At 38.9% G+C, this 26,468-nt stretch overlaps 1 protein-coding gene across 2 annotated transcripts in view; it reads left to right on the top strand.

The window, feature by feature from the left end:
• The window catches only part of CDK5RAP1 (CDK5 regulatory subunit associated protein 1), a 36,833-nt gene that overhangs the window by 4,356 nt on the left and 6,009 nt on the right, over positions 1-26,468 (top strand). For both annotated transcript variants that reach the window (XM_068987099.1, XM_068987100.1), the window contains exons 4-14: positions 700-803; positions 1,304-1,338; positions 2,364-2,464; positions 4,649-4,859; positions 6,418-6,538; positions 7,903-8,133; positions 9,125-9,222; positions 9,847-9,902; positions 17,702-17,832; positions 21,463-21,612; positions 25,864-26,004. In XM_068987099.1, the coding sequence (XP_068843200.1) occupies positions 700-803; positions 1,304-1,338; positions 2,364-2,464; positions 4,649-4,859; positions 6,418-6,538; positions 7,903-8,133; positions 9,125-9,222; positions 9,847-9,902; positions 17,702-17,832; positions 21,463-21,612; positions 25,864-26,004 (1,379 nt within the window). The remainder of the gene's footprint in view (positions 1-699; positions 804-1,303; positions 1,339-2,363; positions 2,465-4,648; positions 4,860-6,417; positions 6,539-7,902; positions 8,134-9,124; positions 9,223-9,846; positions 9,903-17,701; positions 17,833-21,462; positions 21,613-25,863; positions 26,005-26,468) is intronic.

Genomic DNA, 26,468 nt, shown 5'->3' with positions numbered 1-26,468 from the left:
TCTCCCTGACATAAGTTTCGTGTTTTCTCTTTTTAGACAAAGAAAGGGAGCCAAGGAACGTTTAGAAAATTTCCTGATTGTTTATTTTTAAAAAAAATTACTGCTATTTTCTATTGGTTTTCATGTGATTGTCCTTCAGCTCTTAACTCCATTTAGAATTTATTTGGGTTTGTGGATTAAAGTGTGTTGGTGGGATAGGGATTGATAGAGGGATTTAGTTTGAAGGGGTTTGCTTGGGTGTGAAATTGATGTTCTTAAAACTTGGTGCAGATGTATTTTATGTCATGTTAGCCATGCTTACTTTCATTTAAGATGTTTGGAGTTACTGTAGGAAGTTGCCTCATTTTTATTTTGTGGCTTTATTGACCCTCTAGCCACCTCTGTTATCTCTAGAGGCTGGAGAACCTCATTCTGTAGAACTGTATTTCCTGAGTCTTAGGAGCACATTTTCCCCATTTTTAAATGATCTGACTTATAGTTGGTGTGTGTAATGAAGTATTTCTTTTGCTCTGAAAGGCTTCATTATTAATAATTTGGGGGTCCATCTGGCAATTAATGGTGTCTCTGAATTGAGGCACCAGGGGACTTAAGCGACTAACCAGGTGCCTCAGGTGTTTCTGGGGCATTTGGGGAGGCAACCTTTTGAGACGTGTGGTCCCCTTTTGTCTTCTTACCTGTGGAATTGCCCTCTCATTGCAGTCTACCTTGAGACCTATGGCTGCCAAATGAATGTGAATGACACAGAGATAGCCTGGTCCATCTTACAGAAGAGTGGCTACCTGCGGACCAGTAACCTTCAGGAGGTATACACATTTCCCTCTTTCCCTGTTTCCTGGGCCTGGGTGAGATTTTGCATTTGTGCTAGTTCTTAGGTGGAGTTTCAGGAACAGGCTGTGGCCTTGTGAGAATGAGTTCCCTTGAGGGAAGTGAGGAGTATGGGACCGAGGTGTACTTTTGTTGCAGTTATTTTTGAAACTTTTATGGTGGTGCTCACCTTCAGGCAAGGAACTAGGTTGAAAATGGGCTGCGAGGAGAAGGCAAATGGGGAGTTAGTGTTTAATGCCTATTGGTTTTAGTTGGGGAAGGTGAAATAGTTCTGGAGGTTGATGGTGGTGATTGTTGAACAACAGTGTGAGTGACATAATGCTACTGAACTGTATACTTAAAAATGGTTAAAATGGTAAATTTTATGTTGTGTGTGTTTCACTGCAATCTGGAGAAAAGTAACGGACTGTGGGCAATGATTCTACAAGGCTGATTTCAAAGATCATAATTTTCCTCTTTTTCCTTGCTCTCTACCCAGGCTGATGTGATTCTCCTTGTCACATGTTCTATCAGGTGGGAATTTATTCTTTACCTAGAGAGTGAATAAGTCTTATGTAAAATGCCAGAGCCAGCAGTGCCAGGGTGACCCAACCCATGGAGATGAGTCAGCAGGTTTGCAGTTTTCCAAGTGAATATAGTACTGATAGAATGGTCAGGATTTGCTGAGCGTATACCTTCTGTCAGGTCCTGTGCTGAGCACTATCTGTGCACTGACTGATTCTCATAACCACCCTACGAGGTAGGTGCTGTTATCAAACTCATTTTATCGATGAGGAAACCGAGAGTGTGCTGAGTTGCCCAACATTTCCTGGGGTTTTTCTTGCACATGTTTATGCTGTACCTCACATCATAAGGGCCAGGTCCAGTCAGTGGCTAGGGACAGAGCTCTTCTGACGGAGATGGGTGGCATCCATCACAAGTGAACAGACCCTGTTTATTGCTTTGTTTCTGTGTACATGGCATGTTAGTGTTGTTTCCTCAGCTGACTGTATTACCAATCCAGCATTTTAGTTCTGAGGGTCTCGCAGGACATTGAACTAGGTGCTTTGGGAGATTCAGAAATGAACCTTTCCTCCATGGAGCCCGACTTTATGGAACTTAGTCTGATATGGGAACTAAGACAGTTACACAAATAACTCTAACATCTGGCAGAAAGCACTAGGTAAAAAAATCAAACAATAAAAAGGAGAAATTGCTGAGTACAGGGAAAAGAATAGTTAAAGTGATAGGAGAACAAACTCTCCAATCGAGGAGAGTTTGGGAAGTCTTTGTGAAATAGGTTGTTTTTGAGTTTGGCTTAAAGGCTCATCAGGATTTGCAGATGTGTAGGGAGGACTCATTTTAGGAATGGTTTTGGCTGCACCGTTTGTGAAATGTTAGTTCCTGACCAGGGATCAAACCTGCACCCTTGGCGGTGAAAGCTTGGAACCCTAGCCCCTGGACCACCAGGGGACTCCCATTCTTCCCAGTGTCATGCTCTCTCAGGTTGCTCTGTAGTTTATTTTCAGGTTCAGGTCTGCCTTTGTTGATCTCTGTAGGGAGAAGGCTGAACAGACCATCTGGAATCGTTTACATCAACTCAAATCACTGAAGTCCAAACGGCTCCGCTCCCGAGTGCCTCTGAGGATTGGGATTCTAGGTATCTGGTAATTTGCAGGTTTTGTGAGTTTTTTGAGACTTGGGCACCATGTAGCTTCATATGCTATGGTTTCTCTTAGATGCTGGATTCTCAGTCTTAAACATCCCATTCAGCCCTTGTACTTAATGTCAGAAGCTGTAGAATTAAATGAGATGAAGCTCCTAAAAGGACTTTTCTTAGTGCCTTGAAAGTAATAGGTACTCAGAAAGTGATCTGTCCTTCCTAGTCTAATGTGGCTTGTGGTAGCACAGAGTAATGGATAGGAGAGAGTTTGGAGTCTGAAGGGACAGTTTGAATTTATCAGGTAGGTATCTTTCATCTTGACTCCTAAACATGCCCAAGTGAAGATCCAGCTATGCACAGAGCAGTATGATAGCCACTAGTCATATGTGGTCATTTAAATTTAATTATACTTAAATAATATTAAAAATGCACTTCAGTCCCGCTAGCCACATATTGACTGCTTATTAGTCACACTTGACTAGTAGCTGCCAGTTTGAACAGCATAGATAAAGCACATTTCCTTCATCTTAGAAAGTTCTGTTGGGCAGCTCTGATCTAGAGAGCTGGGAGGCATATTTCAAAAATAAATATTCTGTACCTTCATGGTCTCAGAATTTAGTCAATGTATTTAACCTTAAAAATAGATTCTGTCCATTGTGGAATAGTTAAGTCCTCTTGATGATGGATCGAAACAAAGGTTGGAGCTTATTCTCTTATACAGATTTATGTACTAAGTGATGCAGAAAGATGGACGGATTAGCTAGGATATTTTGTTCCATTTCAATTCCTTCATTATAGAAGCCCCTGTATGTATATCTATATCTATATATATGTATATATGTGTATATCTATATATATATATCTGTTTGAAGTGTTAGAAATCTCCAAAATAGTTTGTTTTTTAAATTGTAGTAAAGTATATGTAACATAAAGTTTACCTTTTGAACCTCTTCCAGAGGCACAGTTAGTTCAGTGGTATACAGCATATTCACATGGTTGTGCAAACATTACCACCATCCATTTGCAGAACTTTTTCTTCTTCCCAAACTGAAACTCCATACCAATTAGGTAATGACTCTCCCATTCCTCCCTCAGTTCAGTCACTGGCAACTGCCATTCTGCTCTCTGCCTTGATGAATTTTACTGCTCTGAGTACTTCATAGAAAAGGAATCTACAAAAATATGGTATTTTTGTAACTGGCTTAGCACAGTGTCCTCAAGGTTCATCCAGGTGGTAGTGTGTATCAGAATTTCCTTCCTTTTTAAGGCTGAATAATATTCCATTGTATGTACGTATGACATCTGTTTATGGACATGGGTTGCTTTCACTCTTTGGCTATTCTGAATGATGCTGCTGTAAACATGATTATACAATCAAGAATTGTTCTTAAATGTTTTTAAAGGGTATTTTTAAGAAAATGGACTTTCAAATTCTAGTTTTTTACTAATAGCAGTGGTTTTCTTGGTTATGGAAGATACCAGCATAGATAGATAACTCATTTATTGCAGGTTTTGATAAGTATTATGAGTGATAGCAAGAGTTCCCAGGTGGGTGAAGCACTCGCCTACCAATGTAGGAGATGCAAGAGGTGTGGGTTCGATCCCTGGGTTGGGAAGATTCCCTGGAGGAGGGCATCACAACCCACTCTAGTATTCTTGCCTGGAGAATCCCATGGACAGAGGAGCTTGGTGGGCTACAGTCCATGGAGTCACTGATTTGAACACGAGTGAGCGACTGAGCGCACACGTACACATGGGCAACAAGAAAGAAAAAGAGTGTAAGGGCAGTTGTATATAGGTAAATTTTATTTTAAAAAATAAGTTTTTGACACAAAATAGTTTTATTTGTAGTACGAAGTAATTTTCAATTGAAAAAAGAGATGGTTCCTGTCTAGAAATGTTTTTGGATGGTAGTTTAATTTTTGTCAGGCATGTAATTGAATTGCTGTAGAGCCCTTTTCCTGATTTTCTTATATAGAGATATGCAAAAAAAAAAAAAAAAGAAACATGCAGGTTCCAGAGGTATGGAGTGTTGGGCAAATTTAAGGGATGATGCTAAATTCCTAGAGAAGTTTCTGTGCTTTTGTCTTTGATCCACCTGGAGAGAATGTGTACTGGAAAGAAGTCGTGAGACCAGATGAATTTGGGAACGGGTCTCAGCTTATTTCTTTTCCCTCCCAGGCTGCATGGCTGAGAGACTGAAGGAGGAGATCCTCAACAGGGAGAAAATGGTGGATATTTTGGCTGGCCCAGATGCCTATAGGGACCTTCCTCGATTGCTGGCTGTTGCTGAGTCAGGCCAGCAGGCTGCCAATGTGCTGTTGTCTCTGGATGAGACCTATGCTGACGTCATGCCAGTCCAGACAAGCCCCAGTGCTACCTCTGCCTTCGTGTGAGTCACTGACCAGGAGATGGGGAGTCAGCTTCTCTTTCCTTACTTTTAAAGTAACATCTTACCTTTATTACATCAAAAAATAATGCACATAGTAAAACTAAAGACAAAAAATGGTATAGTAAGACTCCCTCAGAACTCTCATCCTCAGTCTCCTAGACTAACTCTGAGGCAGCCATGTTGGTAGTTCCTTATGTAATCCTTTCAGAAGTATTTTTTGCACATGCATTCATATATATAATATGGACTCTTTTCTACCTTCCCTTCTCTTACTTTTTTCACTTAAGAAAATGTCTTGGGCTTATCTGATCCTTTTTCCCCTCCCTTGATCTTTTAACTTAAAAAGATCTGATGACAAAATAGTTCATATTTGTTGAAGAATATGTGGAAAGATAGAAAAACATAGAGAAATGAGTAAGAATTACTTAACACATTTTACCACCTATTGATAAACACTATTATCATTTTGGTGTATATCATTCTATTCTTTCCTCTGTGTTTGCATGTGTATGTTTTTATGTATTTATTCATAAAAATTCGCTCTTGATATACTTGGTTTTATACCTTTTCTTATTTAAAATGATGAACAAAAAGAAAAAAAGAAAATGATGAACATTTGTTATATCATGAAATTTTCTGTAACAGATTGGTGAATAGGCTTATAGCCTGTTCTTGTAAATAAAGTTTTACTGTAATACAGTCATGCTCATTTGTTTACATGTTGTCTGTGACTGCTTTTGCCACTACGGTATTAGTGTGGTTTATAAAACCTAAAATATTTACTATCTGGGTTTTTTACAGAAAAAGTTTGCAACCTCTCATTTTAATGGCTATCCAATATTCTGTTATTGGAATGCTTAATAAAAAAATTAATAGCTAATATTTACTTGAGTTCTTCACTGAACATCTTTAATACATATCTATCCATAATTGTTTCCCTAAGATAAATTGAGGCTTTCATATATAGGATGCAAATGAAAGAGAGCGATGTAGCTTAGATACTTAGCATATGGATCAGAAATGAGTGAGAGATGCAGAAGCTTACATTTTAAATCCAGGGTCTTTACTCGTTATGTACTCTTGGATAATATTTATTTTTTTCTGGTCTGGATTTAAGGAATTCAAAAATATGTAAATATGAACAGTAGAAAGTCCAAATGTGCAAGATCTGTATGCCATTCCTTCACTACTGTGGTTCCTTGGGGTAACCACCAGTTACAGTTTGGTTTACATCCTGTGATTATCAGATAATAATTTTTTTTTTGGCCATGTCGTGTGGTTTGTGGCATCTCGGTTCCCTGAGCAGGGATTGAACCCAGGGCATGGCAGTGAAAGCCTGTAATCCTAACCAGTAGGCCACCAAGGAACTCCCGATTAATAGTTTTTAAAGATAAAAACGTCTGCTTTGTTGCTTCTTAGATCTCAGATTGGTCCTGTGTGAGCATGTTACCAAGAGAATTCAGACTAAAGGATAAATGCCAAGGGAGCTGTGACCTTCTCCTTGGGTTGGACCAGATCGTCCTGCTCCTTTACTGAGTTCTGGCGCTTTCCTCCCCAGGTCGATCATGCGAGGCTGTGACAACATGTGCAGCTACTGCATTGTTCCTTTCACACGTGGCCGGGAGAGGAGTCGGCCTGTTGCCTCCATTCTGGAGGAAGTGAGGAAGCTTTCTGAGCAGGTGAGAAATTTTCCAGCCCTTCTGACTGTGAGTGTGTTTGTTGGAGGATGAGGACAACTTTTCTATAGTTTTACAGCCTGTGCTGTCTCTCAGCTGTACGTGTTTAGAGCCATACCTGACCAGAAAGAAACTCCTGGGTGTACATCTTGGGTTGCTGCCCACTAAGTATAGGCAGATCCACAGAGAGGTTTCCTCAGGAGAGAGTTCAGTAGAATGGAGAGAGCATGAATGAAGTGGTTATGAATTTGGGTTCCACCATTCTCTGGCTTGATGTGTGTGTAGAGAGAGCAGATGTGTGAATGTGAATGATAAAGAAATGAGGCACAGTGTTAACAGTTACTGAATCTGGGCAAGTAGTTTATGGGAGTTTTTTATGCCATCTCAGTTTTTCTGTAAGTTTGAAATTATGTCAAAATAAAATAATAAAAAATAATCTTTATAGCAACCATTTTTATTTTACTTTCTGAAATTTTACAGTGCAGATTTTCAAACACACAAGTTGAAAGATTAATAAACATGATTATTGACATTTTTCATATGTTTTTTATCTGCCTATCTCTGTAGATACATAAATATATTTTTTTCCGAACCATTTGAGAGTAAGTAGTAGTCATCAAGCCATTTTGCCCTGTGTCTGTCAGTATGCGTCTTCTCAGAAGGAAGAATTTTTGTCCCTTCATAACCATAATACCATTATCATAAGTAGGAAACAATTAACTGGTATTTTCTAACATGTAGCCTATATTCAAAATAATTACCCAAAAATGTCTTATTACTGTTCTGTTTTTAAGCCAAGATCCCATAAAGATTTGTATAGTTTCATTTGATTGTATGTAATATTTCTTCAATCTGTCTTAACCTAAAACAGTCCTTTCACTTATTTGTTTTTTTGTCTGAAATGATGCATTAGACATATCTCCATTTGTTTGGTTGCTTCCTCATTTTGTTATTTAAAATATTCCCCTGAATTGTGGTAAACTGAAAGGTGTTAAAGCTTGATTGGATTTAGCCTAAATATTTTTGGCAAGAATACTGCATAGGTAATGATTATATAACATTCAAAGGACAGAATGGTATCATATATTTGATTTTTGGTATTATAAATTAGCTGTTATTTTTGAATATTGGGTGTCCATCCAGCTTTTTTGCTATTTTTAAAAATGCTTTGAAGATTTTTACATATGGTTTTATCCTGAAGTTCAGTTCTTTGGACATGATGCCCAAGATGAAATTATTGAGTTAAAGAGGGAGTATATTTATGGATGACTCTTGGCAGGTTTAGCTAACTTTAGTTGGAGATTTGGCCTAACGCCGCCAAACAAGTTTTAAAATTGCTTCCAATAAATTTATTTTTCCTTTTTCAGGGGCTGAAAGAAGTGACACTCCTTGGTCAGAATGTTAATAGTTTCCGGGACAATTCAGAGGTCCAGTTCAACAATGCAGTGTCCACCAACCTCAGCCGTGGCTTTTCCACCAACTATAAAGCCAAGCAAGGAGGCCTTCGTTTTGCTCACCTTCTGGATCAGGTGTCCAGAATAGATCCTGAAATGAGGATTCGTTTCACCTCTCCCCACCCTAAGGACTTTCCTGATGAGGTAAGTATTGAGAGTTTACTGTACCAGATTGACATCAGTATCCCTAAGCATGAAGGCTGGAGCCAGTAGGGTGTGGCAGAGGCATCTGTCCTCAGAGGTCAGGGGATCCTGAGCTATGTTACTGTATTGCCCTCTGAATCTACCCCCTTATGGAAAGATTTGAAGTCCACTAAGGTGGAGGAAGGTGTAGGATTGATACTGACACCATCAGTGGACCATGAGGGCTGTGCAGAGAGAGGTTTTATTACAAGATGGTATGGGAAGGACAGGTAGGGAGGCAATGTGATGCAGCAGAAAACAATTTAGACTTTGGCCTCAGACAGAGGTGAGTTCAGTCCTTTGCAGACGGCAGCACACCAGGCTTCCCTGTCTGTCACTAACTCTTTACAGGTAGAGATGACTTTTTCAGCTTGTCATCTTCATTTGTAAAATGGTTAATAATCACTGCCTGCTTTGCGTTGTTGGGAAAGTTTTTTGTTTTGGTGAAATGTCTGTCTTTTGGCCCCACCCCTACTTTTTCTGCTCTGAAATATTTGTCTTATTGAGTTGTGAATGTTCTTTATGTACTCTTGGTACGAATCATTTGTCAGTAAATTTTTTCGAGTATTTTCTCCTAGTTTTAGTTTCTTGATGGTATCTTTTAAAGGGGCCAATTAGTTTATAAGCTAGGTGAGACAAATGCTCTTTTTCCTTTCTGGTCTCTGTTGGCACTGTCCCTGTATAGCCTCGTGACCTGAATCTGGCCTCTGCTTGCTTTCTTCACTCTTTAAAAGTAGTAAAAGTAGAGAGATAACCGTCAGGTGAAATGTCTGGGACAGACGGAACATGGCTTGAGCAAAACTAAAGAATTTGGGTGGTTTATATATTTGGTTTTGTCAGCCTCTTAATTCTTAAAAATTAATCTTGTTGGAGAAACAGTGGGAGTGATATTCCTTTCTGCAAGATTCTTTGGTGAGATTTTGATGACCTTTAATGTGTTCTATTTGACCAGGTTCTGCAACTGATTCATGAGAGGGACAATATCTGTAAACAGATCCACCTACCAGCCCAGAGTGGAAGCAGCCGTGTATTGGAGGCCATGCGGAGGGGGTCAGATTTGCTTGGGGAGGGGCATTCCATACCAATCCATGTTTAAGGACCAAGCAGTGTCTAACAACCTAGGATGGTGTGTGGCACATGGTAGCTGCTCAGTAAAGATTTATTACATGAGTAAACTGATGGACTTTATAACTTGCTTTGTTCTGAGGATTGGATCACTCATTTGTTTAGCATGTGTCTTACTAACCACCTACTGTGTGGCACACTGAGATTTTTAATCTTTATAGCTTCTATTACTTACTTTGGAAATAGTATAGCAAAGATAAGACCGAAAGGAGAAAGTGACAGATGACACACTGTGTAAACTAGTGATTTACCTTGTATTCCACATTGGCAAAGAATCTTAGAAACATTAAGTATTCATTTGTCTTCATTTCTTAGTTAAATAAAAATGGCTATTTAAAATTAAGTTCTTGAATTAAAATTTTATAGGCTCTGGATTAGGTTACAGTATAGGATTTGGATCTGCAGGGCTCTTCAGGATTTTTTAACTTACTCTTGTACTGTCCTGTGTGAATGTAAAGTGATTATGTGAGGTAATTCATAGTGTTATCTTCTTATAGCATTCATTTAAAGAAGATTGGTTCATTTGAGCTTTTCGTTTTTTTATTGCAGGTATTCAAGAGAAGCTTATGTGGAATTAATTCAGCATATCAGAGAGTCTATCCCAGGTACATTTAAGAGACATATTTTGCTGGGCATGTTACTTTACCAGTGACCCCCAGTCTTTTTGTCTGGATATAGGCAACACCTGTGGTAGTACATGGTGTTACCGTCAACACTTCTTTTACTGTTCTTCATTTCTCTCTTTCTCTTACTTCTTTCTGATCAAATATCTTGGTCTTGCTAGAAATACTCAGAGATGTGGATTAGCTTGTGGCCTCAAACTAAAGAGATTCCTTTTCTAGAGTCTTTATGTTTCTGAACATGAGACAGACCTTGTTTCTGCTCGTTAGCAGCAAAGTTATGGTCTAAATTAGTTCTGATTTGGGAGCAATTGATATCTTTTTTTTTTTAAACTTCTGTTTTGTTTTGGGGTATAGCCAGTTAGCAGTGTTGTTTGTGGTAGTTTCTGGTGAATAGCGAAGGATTCAGCCGTATGTATGTATATATATATATACACACACATATCTATTCTCCCTCAAACCCATCCCATCCAGGCTGCCAAGAACATTGAGCAGAGTTGTATGTGCTATACAGTAGGTCCTTGTTGGATATCCCTTTTACTCTGTAGTTTTTAAGATTTGTTGACAGTGTCTACATTGTTTTACAAATTTGTAATTACTGTAATGTGTTTTGCACCAAAACTTCCATTTGGGTGGGACAGGATAGTGTGGAGATTCTCTGGGCTACAGTTACCTCTTCTATAATGTGGAACTAATAGTACTCACTTTATTGGATTATTGGGATAATTAAAGTGTTTTGGAATGTTGTGTTTAATTTCAAAAGTATATGTTTGTATGAGGTACTCAAAAAGTTCTGCATGATAGATCACATGCTGGGCCACAAAGCAAACCTCAGTAAATTTAAGAAAATTGAAATCATATCAAGCATCTTTTTAATTTTTATTTATTTTTATTTTATTTTTTAAAAATTTATTTATTGGTTTTGCCATACATTGACATGAATCCACCACGGGTGTACATGCGATCCCAAACATGAACACCCCCTCCCACCTCCCTCCCTACAACATCCCTCTGGGTCATCCCCGTGCACCAGCCCCAAGCATGCTGTATCCTGCATCGGACATAGACTGGTGATTCGATTCTTACATGATAGTATACATGTTTCAATGCCATTCTCCCAAATCATCCCACCCTCTCCCTCTCCCTCTGAGTCCAAAAGTCTGCTATGCACATCTGTGTCTTTTTTACTGTCTTGCATACAGGGTCATCATTACCATCTTTCTAAATTCCATATATATGTGTTAGTATACTGTATTGGTGTTTTTCTTTCTGGCTTACTTCACTCTGTATAATCAGCTCCAGTTTCATCCATCTCATCAGAACTGATTCAAATGTATTCTTTTTAATGGCTGAGTAATACTCCATTGTGTATATGTACCACAGCTTTCTTATCCATTCATCTGCTGATGGACATCTAGGTTGTTTCCATGTCCTGGCTATTATAAACAGTGCTGCGATGAACATTGGGGTACATGTGTCTCTTTCAATTCTGGTTTCCTCGGTGTGTATGCCCAGCAGTGGGATTGCTGGGTCATATGGCAGTTCTATTTGCAATTTTTTAAGGAATCTCCACACTGTTCTCCATAGTGGCTGTACTAGTTTTCATTCCCACCGACAGTGTAGGAGGGTTCCCTTTTCTCCACACCCTCTCCAGCATTTATTGCTTGCAGATTTTTGGATTGCAGACATTCTGACTGGTGTGAAGTGGTACCTCATTGTGGTTTTGATTTGCATTTCTCTAATAATGAGTGATGTTGAGCATCTTTTCATGTGTTTGTTAGCCATCTGTATGTCTTCTTTGGAGAAATGTCTATTTAGTTCTCTGGCCTATTTTTTGATTGGGTTGTTTATTTTTCTGGAGTAGAGTTGCATAAGTTGCTTGTATATTTTTGAGATTAGTTGTCTGTCAGTTGTTTCACTTGCTATTATTTTCTCCCATTCAGAAGGCTGTCTTTTCACCTTGCTTATATTTTCCTTTGTTGTGCAGAAGCTTTTGATTTTAATTAGAGCCCATGTGTTTATTTTTGCTTTTATTTCCAGAATTCTGGGATGTGGATCATAGAGGATCCTGCTGTGATTTATGTCGGAGAGTGTTTTGCCTATGTTCTCCTCTAGGAGTTTTATAGTTTCTGGTCTTACAGTTAGATCTTTAAACCATTTTGAGTTTATTTTCGTGTGCGGTGTTAGAAAGTGATCTAGTTTCATTCTTTTACAAGTGGTTGACCAGTTTTCCCAGCACCACTTGTTAAAGAGATTGTCTTTACTCCATTGTATATTCTTGCCTCCTTTGTCAAAGATAAGGTGCCCATAGGTGTGTGGATTTATCTCTGGGCTTTCTATTTTGTTCCATTGATCTATATTTCTGTCTTTGTGCCAGTGCCGTACTGTCTTGATAACTGTGGCTTTGTAGTAGAGCCTGAAGTCAGGCAAGTTGATTCCTCCAGTTCCATTCTTCTTCCTCAAGATTGTCAAGCATCTTTTTTAGCCACAACTCTATGAAATTAGAAATCAGCTACAAGAAAAAAATTGTAAAAAACCCAAACATGTGGAGGCTAAACAGTGTTACTAAACAACCAGTGGATCACCAAAGAAATCAAAGAGGAAATCAGAAAATTCCTGGAGACAAATGAAGATGAAAACATGATGATCCGAAATCTGTGGGACGCAGCAAAAGCGATCCTGAGGGGGGTTTGCAGCAATGCAATCTTACCTCAAGAAGTAAGAAAAATCTCAATAAATTAACCTAACCTTATACCAAAAGCAGCTAGAGAAGGAAGAACAAACAAGACCCAAAGTTAGAAGGAAAGAAATCATATAGATCAGAGCAGAAATAAATGAAATAGAGACAAAGAAAGCAATAGAAAGGACCAATGAAACTAAAAGCTGGTTCTTTGAAAAGATAAACAAAATTGATAAACCTTTAACTAGACTTATCAAGGAAACAAGGGAAAGAGCTCATAAAAAAAATAGAAATGAAAAAGGATAAGTTGTAGCTAACACCACAGAGATAGAAAGGATCATAAGAGATTTCTTTAAGCAACTGTATACCAATAAAATGGACAGCCTAGAAAAAATGGACACATTCTTAGAAAGGTAAAATCTTCCAAGACTGAACCAGAAAGAAAGAAAATACAAACAGATCAGTCCTAAGTAGTGAAATTGAACTGAGATTAAAAAACTTCCAACTAAAGTCCAGGACCAGATGGCTCCACAGATGAATTTTATCACACATTTAAGAGAAGAATTAACACCTATCCTTCTGAAACTAGTGCAAAAATTGCAGAGGAAGGAATGTGCCCAAACTCATTCTATGAGGCCACCATCACCCTGATATCAAAACCAGAGAAGAAAAGACACCACCAGAAAAGAAAATGATAGGCCAATGTCACTGACAAACATAGATGCAGAAATCATCAGTAAAATAAGAGCAAACTGAATTCACTAATACATTGAAAGGATCATATACCATGATCAAACGGGATTTATCCCAGGGATGCAAGGATTTTTCAATATCTGCAAATCAGTGTGAGATACCACACAAATTGAAGAGTAAAAACCATATTATGTCAATAGATGTGAAAAAAAGCTTTTGACAAAATTGAAACAACTATTATGATAAAAACTCCAGAAAGTGGGCATAGAGAGAACCTACCTCAACATAACAAAAGCCATATATGACAAACCCAGAACTAACGTGATACTCAAGAGTGAAAAGCTGGAAGCATTTCCTCTAAGATCAGGAACAAAACACTTTTATTTGACATAGTTTTGAAAGTCCTAGCCATGGCACTCAGATGGAAAAAGAAGAAATCCAGATTGGAAAAGAAGAAGTAAAACTGTCACTGTTTGCAGATGACATGATACTATATATAAAAATCCTAAAGATGCTACCAGGAAACTACTAGAGCTTATCAGTGAATTTGGTGAAGTTGCAGGATACAGAATTAATATACAGAAATCTCTTGCATTTCTATACACTAAGAACAAAAAGATAGCAAGAGAAACTAAAGAAACAATTTCATTTACCACTGTATCGAAAAGAGGAAAATACCTAGGAATAAACCTACATAAGGAGGCAAAAGACCTGTACTCTGAAAAGCATAAAACATTGATGAAAAGTTGAAGTGATACCAACAGTTGGAAAGATACACCATGTTCTTAGATTGGAAGAATAGTATTGTCAAAACAACTACTACCCAAGGTGATCTGCAGATTCGGTACAATCCCTATCAAAAGAGCAATCTCTATCAAATTACCAATGACATTTTTCACAGAACTAGAACAAATAGTTTTAAAATTTATTTGAAAACAGAAAGACCTCGAATAGCCAAAGCAATCCTGAGAAAGAAAAACAGAGCTGGAGGAATCAGGCTCCCTGGCTTTAGACCATACTACAAAGCTACAGTCATCAAAACAGTATGGTACTGGCACAAAAACAGAAATAATAGATCAATGGAACAGAACAGAAAACTCCAAAATAGATCCACACACCTTTTGTCAGTTAATGTATGACAAAGGAGGCAAGAATATACAGTGGAGAAAAGACAACTTCTTCAATAAATGGTTCTGGGAATACTGGACAACTGTATGTTAAGTTAGTATAAACTGAATTTTAAATCATAACTAGGCTCAGACACATGTATATTAGGAACCATTACAGTCAACACATTCTTGCCAACAAGGTGTTTCTTTGTTCCTATAGCATAAAAATCAATGCTTTAGGATTTGACGAACTCTTGGAAAGCATTTTCTGCCTCCTGTTGGTTTTGGAAATGTTTTCTCTGCAAAGTTGTCAAGATGCTTGAAGAAGTGGTAGTTGTTTGGCGAGAGGTCACATGAATATGGCAGATGAGGCAAAACTTTGTAGCACAACTTGTGAAGTGTTAGTTGTCTCATATGTACTTAGGTTTTCTTGTGGAGAAGAATCGGGCCCATTCTGTTGACCAATACTGGCTGTAGGCATTGCAGCTTTTGGTGCATCTCATCGACTTGCTGAGCATACTTCTCAGATGTAATGACTTTGCTGGGGTTTAGAAAGTTGTAGTGAATCAGACTGGCAGCAGACCACCAAACAGTGACCGTGACTTTTTTTGGTGCAAGTTTGGCTTTGGGAAGTGCTTTGGAGCTTCCTTTTGATCCAGCCACTGAGCTGGTCATCTCTTGTTGTATACAGTCCACTTTTTGTCACGCATCACAGTCTGATCAAGAAATGGTTTGTCATTGTTGTGTAGAATAAGAGAAGACAACACTTCAGAACAATGGTTTTTTAATTTCAGGTCAGCTCATGAAGCACCCACCTGTCGAACTTTTTCACCTTTCCGATTTGCTTCAAATGCTGAATAACCATAGACCAGTCAGTGTTGAGTTCCTCAGCAACTTCTCATGAAGTTGTAAGAGGATCAGCTTCGATGGTTACTCTCAGTTGTCTTTGTCAACTTCTGGTAGCCTGCCACTATGCTTCTCATCTTCAAGGTTCTCATCTCCTCTGCAAAACTTCATAACCACCACTCCTTTGTACATTTGTTAGCAGTTCCTGGGCCAAATGTGTTGTTGATGTTGTGAGTTGTCTCTTCTGCTTTATGAGCCATTTTGAACTCAAATAAGAAAATTGCTCGAATTTGTTTTTTTGTCTAACATCATTTCCATAGTCTAAAATAAATAGAAACTTTTATATAAATATAAAATTTTTATATAATATAAAAATTTAAAATAAAAATATAAATATATTTTAAAAACTTAAAATTTATTTAAATTTTAAAAAATTTAAAAATTATTTTAAAAATATATTTTTATATTTTTTAAAATATAAAATTTTATATAAACTTCTATATAAATATAAACTTTTTTAAGTCTAAAAAAATAAAAAAATAAAAAATAATGTAAAGTAATAAGTCATTAGCCCAAAAAACATAAAGTAAGAGTGCACATTAGAATTATATGTAACATCCACGTTTATATAGAATGTATTCATGTCAGATGGCAAATTCAAAAACTGCAGTTACTTTTGCACCAATTAATATAAAAGAATGAAATTAGGACATTCTCTAACACCATACACAAAAATAAACTAAAAATGGATTAAAGATCTAAATGTAAGACCAGATACTATAAAACTTTTAGAGGAAAACATAGGCAGAACACTCTGTGATATAAATCATAGCAATATCTTTTTTTTTTTGCATACTGCTTGGCCTGCAGGGTCTTAGTTTCCCAGTCAGGGGTTGAACCTGGGCTATGGCAGTGAAAGCACCAAGTTCTAACCACTAGACTGCCAGGGAATTCCCACAGCACTACTTTTTGCATCTACCTCCTAGAGTAATGAAAATAAAATAAAAAATAAACAAATGAGACCTAGTTAAACTTAGAAGCCTTTGCACAGCAAAGGAAACCATAAACAAAACAAAAAGGCAACCCACAGGATATTTGCAAATGAAGTGGCCAAGAGGGGATTAATCTCCACAGTGGCCAAACAGCTTGTGCAGCTCAGTATCAAAAAACAAACAGCCTATTCAGAAAATGGGCAGAATACATAAATAGATATTTCTCTAAAGAAGACATACAAATGGCCAGAAAGCATTTAAAAGATGCTCAAACATCGCTAATTATTAGAGAAATGCAGAGGGGGAAACTACAATGAGGTATTGCCTTAACACCAGTCAGAATGGCCATCATCAAAAAGTCTTCAGACAGTGAATCTTGGAGAGAGTGTGGAGAAGAGGAAACCCTCCTAAACTGTTGATGGGAATGGAAATTGGTGTAACTACTATGGAGAACAGTATGGAGGTTCCTTAAAAAACTAGGTATAGAACTATATCATATGATCTAGCAATCCCACTTGTAGCATATATTTGGAAAAAAAACATAATCCGAAAAGATAAGTGCATCCCAATGTTCATTGCAGCCCTATTTACAATAGTCAAGATACGGAAGCACCCTAAATGTCTCATTCCTTGATAGAGGAATGGCTGAAGATGTGGTACACACACACTGTGGAATATTACTCTGCCATAAAAAGGATGAAATAATGCCATTTGCAGCATTGTGGATAGTCTGAGAGATTACCATACTAAAGTGAAGTAAGTCAGAGAGACAAAGACAAATACATGGTATCGCTTATATGTGGAATCGAAAACGGTGACACAGATGAGCTCATGAAACAGAAACAGACTCACAGACTCTGAAAACAAACTTACATTTACCAAAGAGGAAAAGTGTTGGGGAGGGCTATGCTAAGAGTTTGGGATTAACAGATCAGTTCACTACTATATATAAAACAGATAGCAACAAGGACCCACTCTATTAGAGCACAGTGATCTCAATATTGTGTAATAACCCATGTCAGAAAACAGTCTGAACTAGAGTAGATATATGTAAGTGTGAAACGGAATCACTTTGCTGTACACCTAAAACTGACAACGTTGTAAGTCAGCTATGCCCCAAGATAAAATAGAAGATTAAAAAAAAAGTAAAACAGGACAGATTTGAAAATATGGACTCCTACTGTGTCCCTGTCCCTCAATCCCATGTTTGAAGTGAAAAATGCCTTTTCTAATATGAAGCTGAGGGGAATGTAGACTGAGAAGCCAGGCTTTGGCATGGGAATCTTGTCAGTGAGCACTCATGTCCCTCCTCTCTCTGTATTGATGGTTCTATTTCACTTGCACACGGGTTAAATAGCTCCGGGAAGGCTGTACAGTCGCGAGCCCTCCCTCTGAGATCTCCAGTGCCAACGGCCTCTGGAAGGTAAGCAGCAGTGACATGCTGTCCTTTGTTGTGTGTCCCAGGTGTGAGCCTTAGCAGTGATTTCATTGCTGGCTTTTGTGGTGAGACGGAGGAGGATCACCTTCAGACAGTGTCTTTGCTTCGGGAAGTTCGGTACAACATAGGCTTCCTCTTTGCCTACAGCATGAGACAGGTGAGTCCCGGACGGGGAGAGGAGCTCTTTCCAATTCTGAGACATCATTCCTGACCTGTTTCTGATTGATTGTGAACTGCTGGAAGAAAAGAAAGTGACAGCAAGGCTTTTCTTGAGAAACCACAGGGATCTTACCATTCATTTTTTTTTTTTTTTCCTAATAAACCTATTTACTCTTTTACACAGTCCAGCAATTTGAGATGAAAAACAACTGCTTTTGCTAGTATTTCTCATCATTAGAGTATTTTAAAAAATTAATTGGTTAATTAATTTTTGGCTGTGCTGGGTCTTTGTTGCTGCACAGGTGTTTCTGTAGTTGTGGCGAGCAGAGTCTGCCCTCTGGTCACTGTGCACAGGCTTCTCACTGTATAGCATGGACTCTAGAGGGTTTGGGCTTCAGTAGTTGCAGCTCCCGGGTTCCAGAGCACAGGCTCAGTAGCTGTGACACATGGGCTTAGTTGTCTCGTGTCATGGGGGATCTTTTGGATCAGGGATTGAACCTGTGTCTCTTGTATTGGCAGGCAGATTCTTTATCACTGAGTCCACCCTTTATTAGAATATTTAAAATTATTGTTTAGAGTTTGAAAGTGCAAGGAGGGACGCCGTTCTTTTTAAAAGAAACTGCAAATCCTTTACGAACATGCAGAACTTCTTTTTTGGCCTAGAGATGTGATTTGTTTTATGGAAGCTCCTTGTTGCCTTTCCAGCCATACTCAGCCATTAAAATAAATACTTATTAGTATTTATGTACTTGGTTGCCTTAGGTCTTGGTTGTGGCACATGGGGTCTTGGTTGCGGAACATGAACTCTCTAGTTGTGGCACTCAGGCTTAGTTGCTCTGTGGTGTGTGGGATCTTAGTTCTCTGACCAGGGATTGAACCCATGTCCCTTGCATTGCAGGGAGGATTCTTAACCACTGGACCACCAGGGAAGTCTCATCCTCAGCCATTTTTAATTTCCATTTTTCTAGGCCAAGTGAACCCACTGATATCTGCTTTAGAGTTTCTCTTATAAAATGATTCCCAGGAAAACAAAGCAGAAGGAGATGAGAAAGACAAGGGCAAGTGATGCGTATTTCTTGCAGAGAGGAATAGTCTTGGTTGCCTGCTGTTTTCTTGATAGCAGGAATGAATTGCTTGGGTCACTTATCATCTTCCCAGTCACCTCAGGGGTCACTTGGTTTGTGTTTGGGCTGGAGACTCAGGGGCTTCCATAGCCAGGGAAAAGCTGTCTGATGAATGATTGAGCTATGAATGTCACTCAGCTGTCTCTCATCAACCAAGCTAATTCATGTCTTTTAAAGCCCACTGCCAAGTGTTCTCGGAGAAGGCAATGGCACCCCAACTCCAGCACTCTTGCTTGGAAAATCCCATGGATGGAGGAGCCTGGTGGGCTGCAGTCCATGGGGTCACTAAGAGTTGGACACGACTGAGCGACTTCACTTTCACCTTCATGCATTGGAGAAGGAAATGGCAACCCACTCCAGTGTTCTTGCCTGGAGAATCCCAGGGACGGGGGAGCCTGGTGGGCTGCCGTCTATGGGGTTGCACAGAGTCGGACACGACTGAAGCGACTTAGCAGCAGCAACAGCAGCCAAGTGTTCTATAGACAGTGTAAGTGGGCCAGTGTGTGTATTGATGCCTCTTACAGAATTGTTTCAGGGATAAAGCATCGGAGGAGCTGTTGGCTTCCAATTTGCTTCATTTCTGTGGATGTCACAAATATGCAAGAGAAATTTCTCTTTAACTCTAGAGTTGGAAATGAGTTTTCAGTGTGTGGTGGAAGCATGTCCTATGGGCACTGCTTATGAATGTTGATTTTGGAATCTATTTAACAATTCCTAGATTAGAGTGAAAGTCATAGAGACTTCATCAAGTAGCATAGTGGGTAAGAACAAACAGTTGAATTGTGCCTCTCCCATTTAATAGCTATGTGACCTTGGAAAAAGTCTTTGCTTTCTTCATCTGTGAAAGGGAATAACATTAATACCAACCTTATCAGATTATTTTGAAGTAATACGTTAGCTCAATTAAATATATATAAAGCACTTAAAATAGTGCTATATACTAGTTAAGGGCACAACAGAGGTAAATTATTATTGTTAGTAATAAGAATTCGAGTAAGCTCTGTAAAATAATTCTGTTTTAGAATTCTCTACCCATTCTTCATTTCCCTCTGGATTTGGTAGTTCTCTTAGAGGATTAGAGTTAGGCAGATTGGTTTAAATGTCCAGACTCTGGTGTATAGACTTTCCTCTTTTGTTTAGTTCTGTGGTTCTCCAGCTCTGTTATGAGCTTGTGTTAATAAAGATATGTATAAACGTGTGTATGTATATATTTATATATAAAGATGTATGTACACTATGATTTTGGATGATTTAAAAGTTTTTCAGGGATAAATTTTATTTTTTGACTAGGTAATACATGTGCATGGTATAGAATTCAAAACATCAAAATAGTGTGCAGTGCAAAGTAGTTGTTTTTTCTGCCTAGCTTGCCTGGTTTTTCAGTTCCTTCTCTGAAGGCAACTGCTCTTAGCAACTTACTGTGTAACCTTCCAGAGATAGTTCATGTATTTATAAGTATATTTATATGTATCCTTTCTATAGCAAACTTGCTATACATGATGATCTGTGCCTTGCTTATTTCTGTTCAGAGTACATTTTAGAGAGCAATCATATCTATATATACAGAGCTATCTCATTCTTTTTCACAGTTGTGTAATATTCCATTGTGTAGATAAACCACAGTTTATTTCACAGGTTCAGGTCAGTTCAGTCCAGTCGCTCAGTCGTGTCCGACTCTTTGTGACCCCATGAATCGCAGCACACCGGGCCTCCCTGTCCATCACCAACTCCCGGAGTTCACTCAAACTCACGTCCATCGAGTCAGTGATGCCATCCAGCCATCTTATCCTCTGTCGTCCCCTTTTCCTCCTGCCCCCAACCCCTCCCAGCATCAGAGTCTTTTCCAATGAGTCAACTCTTCACATGAGGTGGCCAAAGTACTAGAGTTTCAGCTTTAGCATGATTCCTTCCAAAGAACACCCAGGGCTGATCTCCTTTAGAATGGACTGGTTGGGTCTCCTTGCAGTCCATGGGACTCTCAAGAGTCTTCTCCATCACCACAGTTCCAAAGCATCAATTCTTCGGCACTCAGCTTTCTTCACAGTCCAACTCTCACATCCATACATGACCACTGGAAAAACCATAGCCTTGACTAGACGGACCTTTGTTGGCAAAGTAATGTCTCTGCTTTTCAAAATGCTATCTAGGTTGGTCATAACTTTTACTTACGATAAACATTTACTTGCTTTGCATCTTGTGTCTTTATAAAACTGCTGCTCAGAAACCTGTACATGAATTATTTAATATATGTGTGCTATAAAAGCATCAAGAACAGTTTTGAGTCTGTGATTTTCATGTGCTAAATTTAGAGTTTAACTCTTGTAAAAGTGTCACTCTATTGCAGTTACCTTTTTCTCTTAGAAGGTCTCTGAACTAGAGAACTGTTGTGGTGTGGCTTGAGTTCCTGTACATGTATCTGTAAATTGCAGATTGGATGAGCATGTCTGTCTTAAAAATGGATTCTACAAGTCCTTGGTGACCTCTATCTCTCTCTTTTCAAATAGAAGACACGGGCATATCACAGGCTGAAGGATGATATTCCAGAAGAAGTAAAATTAAGGCGTTTGGAGGAACTTATCACTGTCTTCAGAGAAGAAGCAACAAAAGCCAACAAATCCTTTGTGGGTTGTACCCAGCTGGTGCTGGTGGAGGGGGTGAGGCTATGTGTATATGTGTATTTTTTGTCTTTTAGAGCACAGTGTATCTCCCTTTATTTAGATCTTTGATTTATCCTATCAGTTTTTGAAGTTTTCAGCATATAGCTCCTGTACATGTTTTGTTAGATTTATACATTTTTTTTTTTTTTTGGCTATTGTAATTGCTATTGTATTTTTCATTTTGGATGTCCATGTGTTCACTGTTAGTATGTAGAAATAATTGATTTTTTGTTTTGAAATAATTGATTTTTATATTGTAGCCCATGATCTTGCTGAACTCAGTAGTCCTAGGAGTTTTTTGGGTAGGTTCCTTGGGATTTTCTTAGCAAGTTATCATATTACTGGTTTTTTGTTTCTTCCTGTTGTTGCAGGTTCCTTCTTTTATTGTTTCCTTTTTGCTTAGAGAACTTCCTTTAGACATTCTGGTAGTAGATTCTCTTTGTTTTCCTCCTTCTTGGAATGTTGATTTCTTCTTCATTCCCGAAGGACATTTTTCTATTTAGTGGAAAGATTGGGGAAAAGTTTCTCTGCTCCATCTTTCTAGAAGCAGTATTGTGTGTATTTTGAGAACCAATTTTATTGTCTGTTTTCAGTCCTTTAAAAAATTACACTGTCTTAGCAATATACTGTATTTCAGAAAGTTTGGGCTTCTGTAGTCTTCCATGGTCAAGCTTGGGAATCTAGCCATCATTTCGAGCACTAAACAGTTAGGATAAGGGGTGTTAGGGAAGCTGACCTTCTGTGAAGCTGCATGTTTCAGCTCTTGAAGAGAAGGGGAAGGAGAGAGACAGCACCCTTTCTGTGACTCCTCACAAGTTCTGAGTTGAGAGAGTCCTGCTCCATACCTTAGGATATGGCAGCTTCAGAATCACCAGTTGCTTGGTATTTGTGTTTGTTAAGACTCTCCAGTAATGAGTAACTGTGGAAAATTTGTTCAAGCCAAAAGTAATTCTGCTTTGTTGTAAGACTTCAGGAGTATATTGTGGAGCCCAAGGGTAAGAATACTGCCAGGTGTCTGGATGGGACCATACTGGGAAGCCCCTGAGGCTCAGACTTTCTTCTCTTCTCCTCAGGTCAGCTTTTCCTGATTCTTCATCTGTGTGGCAGAGTACAGCAGCCCTGTGTTTCATGTTATATAGTTCTAGCTGTTCACAGACCAACGTTGTGTTTTTCAGCTCCAATTCAGATTTCCAGGAGAGGGAGTCTGATCCGCTCAGCTTGGGCTAGGAGTCTTCCTGTGGTCTGGTCCAGCAGTTGCTGTTGGTTGATGATACTGAGCTGGTGAAATATCTCCAAAGTGTTTGCCTTGATGAGTGCTTTGCTATTTAGGATATCAGCTATGATTCTTGAAGATCTCTGTGCATGAACGTGTCTATTAGCAATCCTCATTTTGTCCAGTAGGAATTAGGTCTTACTGTATCCCCAGCTCTCCTCATACAAGATCTGGTACAGAATAGTGTACTTGCCTTTTGATTGAATGAATAAGTACTCAGAGGTTACTAATCTTTGTCCATGACTTTATTGGCCCCATGGAGAGCACATGATAATTGTTTCAACCAAAACAAGGTTTTTTTTGGGTCTTTATTTTATTTATAATTAAATGAAATTTAATTAATTAAGTTGGCTGCACGGGGACTCAGTTGGGATCTTCAATCTTTGTTCTGGTATGCTGGGTCTTTTTTTAGTGGCATGAGAGATTCTTGGTTGCAGCACAAGGAATCTTTGATCTTTGTTGTGATATGTGAACTCTTAGTTGCAGCGTATGGGATCTAGTTCCCTGACCAGGGATTGAAGCTGCAACCCCTGCATTGGAAGTGTAGAGTCTTAGCTACTGGACCACCAGGCAAGTCCCAACAGTAGTTTCTTTATTATTTTCAAATATCTAGTCAATGTTCCAGTTTCCCTCTTTGTCTTGTAAACGTTCATAGTTGGTTTATTCAAATCATGGAACATGAATGCTGTCTCTTTAAAAAAATATTACTGTAAAGCCATCACAAACCTTGCAGAAAAGTAGCATTATAGTACAAAGAACTTTTTTCTTTGGAGCATTTGAGAATAAGTTGCTCTGATGCCCCCAGCTCTCCAAACGTTAAAGTGTTTATTTTGTGTGAACAGGAGCATTCTTCTGAATAGCTATAGTACAACCATTAGAGTCAGAAAATTAAGCTTGTTAGGTTATTACCATCCAGTCCTTAGACCCCCCACTTAAGTTTCTCCACTTATCTAAGAACTGTCATTTATAAGAAGAAGATTCAGTTCAATATCACATGTTGTGTTGTCATTTTATCACTTTTTAGAAATTTAATGGGGGCTTCCCTGCTGGCTCAGAGGTTAAAGCATCTGCCTGCAATGCGGGAGACTTGGGTTCGATCCTTGGGTCGGGAATATCCTCTGAAGGAAATGGCAACCCACTCCAGTATTCTTGCCTGGAGAATCCCATGGGCGGAGGAGCCTGGTGGGCTACAGTCCATGGGGTTGCAACGATTGTGTTTTGGCATGGCTTTGTTTGTGTTTTGTTTGGAATATATCAAGGCTACATAATTTGTGGGTTTATACTTTTCATTAGATTTGGAAGATTTTCGTTTATTACTCTTCAGATATTTTTCTGTACCCCTCCTGCTTTCTCCCACCCCCTCCCCTTTCTTCTCTCCTCCAATCACCCATATATCCAACCACTTGATATTGTGTCCTAGGTCACTGAGGCTGTTCAGATTTTTTTTCTGTCTTTTATTTTTTTAATATCTGTGCTTCACTTTGAATAATTCAGTTTCTATTACTCTGTCTTCAGTTTTGTTATTCTTTGACAGTGTCTCATTTGCTATTATGTATTGAATTAATACATTGAGATGTTGTATATTTCATCTGTATAAGTTACATTTGGTTTTTTAAAAAACATCTTCTAGTATTTCTCTCCTGTTTTCTTGTTTTCTTTTGAAACTTAGTATTTGAACTTAATTATAATAGTTGGTTTAATATCTTGTGATAATCCCATCATTGCCATCATTTCTAGGTCTGCTTCATTGACTTTTTTCTTGACTATGAGTCACATTTTCCTGCTTCTGGGCATATCTAGTGATTTTTGATTGGATGTTGGACATTGTATTGTTGGACATTATTTTTGAATGTCTGGGATTTGTGTTGGGCTTTGTTTTAATAAGCAGTTTCATTACTCGTGGTTTTGTTTGATCCTTTTAAGGTTTGTTTTTAATCTTTGCCAGAAAAGTGTTTTTATTCTTGGAAAAGTTTGGCCTTAGTGTTAGGTGTGGCTGTGGATTCTAGAGTCGCCACTGTGTGTCCCAGGGAATCAATGAGGACTATTTGTTCCCAGATCAAATGATTCCCAGCCCAGTGTGAGATCTGGGAGCTAAACAGTTCTCAGCGAACCAATTCTTTGTCTGACTTCATGGATTTTCAGCCCCTCTTCTCTAGAACGTGCTCTACAATTTCCAGCTATTGCAGGTTCCCTGGACTTTGGTCCATTTTCCCTCAGTTCAGAGCAAACCGCCATGTTCTGCCTGAGGTCTCCCAGCTTTGCGTTCTCAGGCCTGGCACGTATCTTCTGGTAGATAATGCAGGGGTGATTCTCTCCATTTGTTTTCCTTCTCTTGGAGATCATAGTTTTCCATAGTCTGTTGTCCAATATCAGAAAATAGGTTTTTCGTATATTTTGTCCAATTTCCTGGTTATTTAAGGCCTGAGGATGAATTTCGTTCCTGTCACTTCCTCATGACTGGAAGAGAAAGGCTTGTGTATGTTCTGGGAATTAATACCCAGAACTGCATACTGCATACTGATTTTATTATTTTCCTGGCCCAGTCATTTACATGTTAGAATGGACGCTCTGGCTTCCAGTCTTCCATTCACTGAGACAGGTAACCTAGGCCAGACAACCCGAGAACATTCTTGAGTGATTGCTTTGAGACTCTGTGAAGTGAGTCATTTTACTGATTATATTACCCATATGCCATTGGCATCAAGCCTGTTGGAGGTTCATTCCTGTGAAAGGTAATTCTGTAATCAAAGACTTTTGATCGAGTCATTTATTATATTGACAAATTGTCAGCAGGACTTTATTGAGTTTCTGTCATGTGCCACTTACTGACCTTGCTGGTAAAGCAGCGGTGAAGCACTTAGTCTTAGCTGATGCCTTGGTTACAAAGTGCTCTGTGGCTCAGACCTCTGGGGATTTGAGACAGACCAAGAGCTGATGACTGACAAATTCGTAACCTCTCCTCCGTTCTTTTGCAGCCCAGTAAACGCTCTGCTACTGACCTGTGTGGCCGAAATGATGGAAACCTTAAGGTGATCTTTGCTGACGTAGAGATGGAGGATGCCACTGACTCCGGGCTCAGGGTCCGAGCTCAGCCTGGGGACTATGTGCTGGTGAAGGTAAGGAGTTCTTTTTGTGCTTTTGACTTGTGCTGTGAAATGGGAGTTGGATTGGATAATTTGAGGGAATGAAGTTTTTTTCCTGGAGAAATGCTTTAGTAAGATAAAAATCTCTTCTCAACCGCACCAGTGCAAGCGCACTTGAATTAAATTTTAGACTATTCCTAACTAGGCTTTCTGTTTTATCCTCTTCACTAATGCCCTGAAAGGATTATTTCTGGGAATTTAGTGAGGTTGGAATAACAGTAGCAAGTAGTTTTCTGCTGGAGAGAGGCCAGGAAGAGTGAGTTCTTATGTGAGTTGATAGTTCTTTCTGGCAGAGATGAGCATTCCCTTCGAGGTCTCTGATGCCCCAGATGTTCCTGACCTACAAGTTTCCTGCATCCCTTCCCTGGACTATAGGTCTAGCTGAATGGCTGTGGGATTTTTCCCTCTCATTTCACTGAAGATATTCCCCCTTCCTG

Source organism: Capricornis sumatraensis, chromosome 15, assembly GCF_032405125.1.
Source record: "Capricornis sumatraensis isolate serow.1 chromosome 15, serow.2, whole genome shotgun sequence".
In the NCBI taxonomy this organism is placed as follows: domain Eukaryota; kingdom Metazoa; phylum Chordata; class Mammalia; order Artiodactyla; family Bovidae; genus Capricornis; species Capricornis sumatraensis.
Note: the sequence above shows the minus strand (reverse complement) of the source record. Positions and strands in the feature narration are given on the sequence as shown.